This window comes from Zingiber officinale, chromosome 6A (assembly GCF_018446385.1).
Source record: "Zingiber officinale cultivar Zhangliang chromosome 6A, Zo_v1.1, whole genome shotgun sequence".
Taxonomy (NCBI): Eukaryota; Viridiplantae; Streptophyta; class Magnoliopsida; order Zingiberales; family Zingiberaceae; genus Zingiber; species Zingiber officinale.
This window is the reverse complement of record NC_055997.1, coordinates 10,272,550-10,274,794: the sequence shown is the minus strand read 5'-3', so window position 1 is coordinate 10,274,794 and position 2,245 is coordinate 10,272,550. Positions and strand designations below refer to the sequence as shown.

The 2,245-nt window shown below is 39.5% G+C and overlaps 1 protein-coding gene across 1 annotated transcript; it reads left to right on the top strand.

Annotated features, from left to right (window-relative positions):
• Positions 1-937: 937 nt before the first annotated feature.
• On the top strand, positions 938-1,784 carry LOC121993714. The gene is made up of 2 exons (XM_042548060.1): positions 938-1,235; positions 1,315-1,784. Exons 1-2 carry the CDS (start codon positions 1,067-1,069, stop codon positions 1,533-1,535), a joined length of 390 nt encoding a protein of 129 aa, XP_042403994.1. The 5' UTR covers positions 938-1,066; the 3' UTR covers positions 1,536-1,784.
• The last annotated feature ends 461 nt before the right edge of the window (positions 1,785-2,245 follow it).

Genomic DNA, 2,245 nt, shown 5'->3' with positions numbered 1-2,245 from the left:
TTAATTTAAACTTATTTAATTATTTAAAATATTTATATTTTAAATTTTTTGATTAATTATTGAGTTTAATAATATAAATTTACTTATTTATTTTAATTTTTTATTTATTTAACATGACGATAAAATTTTTATTAATAAATATTATTTATAAATATTATTCAATGAATATTAATGGTAAACATTTAACCATCAAAATATGATTAAGTCACGACCAAACCTCAATTTCACAGCCTAACCCTATGTTTGGGAGGAGGTGAGTAAAGGGGAAGGAAGGGTAAACATGGGGAAAAAAAAATTTTATACTTGTTTGGGAGAGAGTGAGTCATGGAGGGGAAGGGGAGAGAAGGGTAAAGCTTCCCCTTGCATGCTCGGGAATCAGCGAAATTTCTTACACCCCAATTTGGGGTGTAAGGAAGGGGAAGAAGAAATTATTCCAATTTTATCCTTTTTTATTTTTTCACATGCAGATTTATTAAAAAAATAAGAAGATATTTTTATAAATTTATATATTTAATCATCATTTCCATCCCTTTACTCTCAAATGAACTTTCTCTCCCTTCCAAACAAGGGTAAGATAAATATATTACTTTCCCCTTCCTTCCCTTTCCTTTCTTTCCCTCCCCTTCCATTAATGAACCGTGCCCTACTCCATCCAAACAGAGACTAAAGGTTGCCACACAAATAGCTGCTATTAGCCGACACCTAATGGTTGCGGTTTCACGGCTAATACCTTAATAAGGATTGTTTTTATTATTTTATTTTTTATAGAAAAAAGTATTTTATGAAATAAAGGTAGTTTTTAATAAATATAAAAACTGAATGCGTTTTTGAAGTATTTTTAAAAGTTAAATATCCTCTTGAATAAATTATTTTATATATATATATATATATATATATATATATATATATAAATTATTTATTTGGCAGGCTGCTGTCGTCGACCCTCTCAAAAGAAGCTTTTGACGCCACAAAACTCACCGGTTTCGACACCACTTCCCTTTTCACATCACATGTCACCGATCACCAACTCCTCTTCCTCCTCGTGTCGTCGTCTCCCTCCTCGCTCATGGACTCCCACGGCGTCGCCCTCGCCACCGCTCTCGCCGTCTCCGGCACGATGATCCTTCTCGCCCTCTGCCGGGCCAAGACTTTCTCCCTCCCCGCCGCCTCCGCCGTCCTCCCCCGCAACTCCGCCCCTCCGTGGTGCCCCCCGCGCTCCTGCATCTCCTCCGCCGGTAAACCCCCTCCCCTCCTCTCTCCTCGTCTAATCCCCCGAAGGTTTCCCCCAAATTGACTGTTTCCCCCTCCCGATAGACGACAGGAAGAAGAACAAGAAGAACAAGAGGGTCCAGTTCGCCTCCGAGGTGGTGGAGTTCTACGTTTCCTCCCGCAATGATGCGTCGGCGGCGTCGGAGGAGGTAGAAGAGGAGGTGGAGGATCGGCGGCCGCCTCCGCGGATGCCGGCGAACAGGGTGGCCTTGTACAAGGGGCTCCTCCGTGATCGGGAGACGCAGCGGGTCGCCTGCTGTTATTGATCCGATCCACCCCCTCTCCTTCTCCCTCTTTTCCTCTTTTGGAACAACAACAAGAATCACACCGCCTCCATCGCCGGTAACTAGATCTGTCTAACCCTGTAATTAGTCGCCGATTTGGTTTGTGAAACGAAGATTAGTTTTTACCTGTGCAAAGTTTCGATCGGAATTGGAGTCGATGGTGGGGGTTGAATCTGGAAGGTGTCGATGAGGTATGTAAATAAATATTGTTTTTGTTTTGTTTTGCTTTTTTTGGTTAATCGCGCAGTCGGAATTTAGAACGTTCCTTCTCTGCATCTCCTACAAATTTCAACGTTATTAAAAAAAATTAAAACTAAAATGTGCCGTTCGTGCTGGGAAGATTTTAAAAAAATGAAGACGACGGTTTAGTTGAGTTTCATGGTGATGCACGTGATATGTCTGGTTTCTGGTGTGATGCGCTTGAGACATCGTGCCGTGGTCTAAAAGAGAAAAATAAATGCAGAATTGAAATTTTGATGAATTTTATTTAATAATATTGTAAACAATAAACATTGGTTGTGGCCACTTATTTGATTTTGAGTATAAGATAGTGTTATCAATTAATATTTTCTATGAATGGTGGCATGGAGGCTCTCTTTCATTGCCAATTGACATTATTAAATTTTAATAATATTGTCAAATCATTATGCTCAAGTTAATCATTGGTAGAAGATATTTAGGGTTTTATAGAG

What these genes read in the sequence shown, in the direction of transcription:
- LOC121993714 (XM_042548060.1), top strand. Translation starts at nt 1,067, where the DNA reads ATGGACTCCCACGGCGTCGCCCTCGCCACCGCTCTCGCCGTCTCCGGC. An exon ending in CTCCTGCATCTCCTCCGCCG is followed by an intron (nt 1,236 to 1,314) that starts GTAAACCCCCTC and finishes CCCTCCCGATAG; the next exon opens with ACGACAGGAAGAAGAACAAG.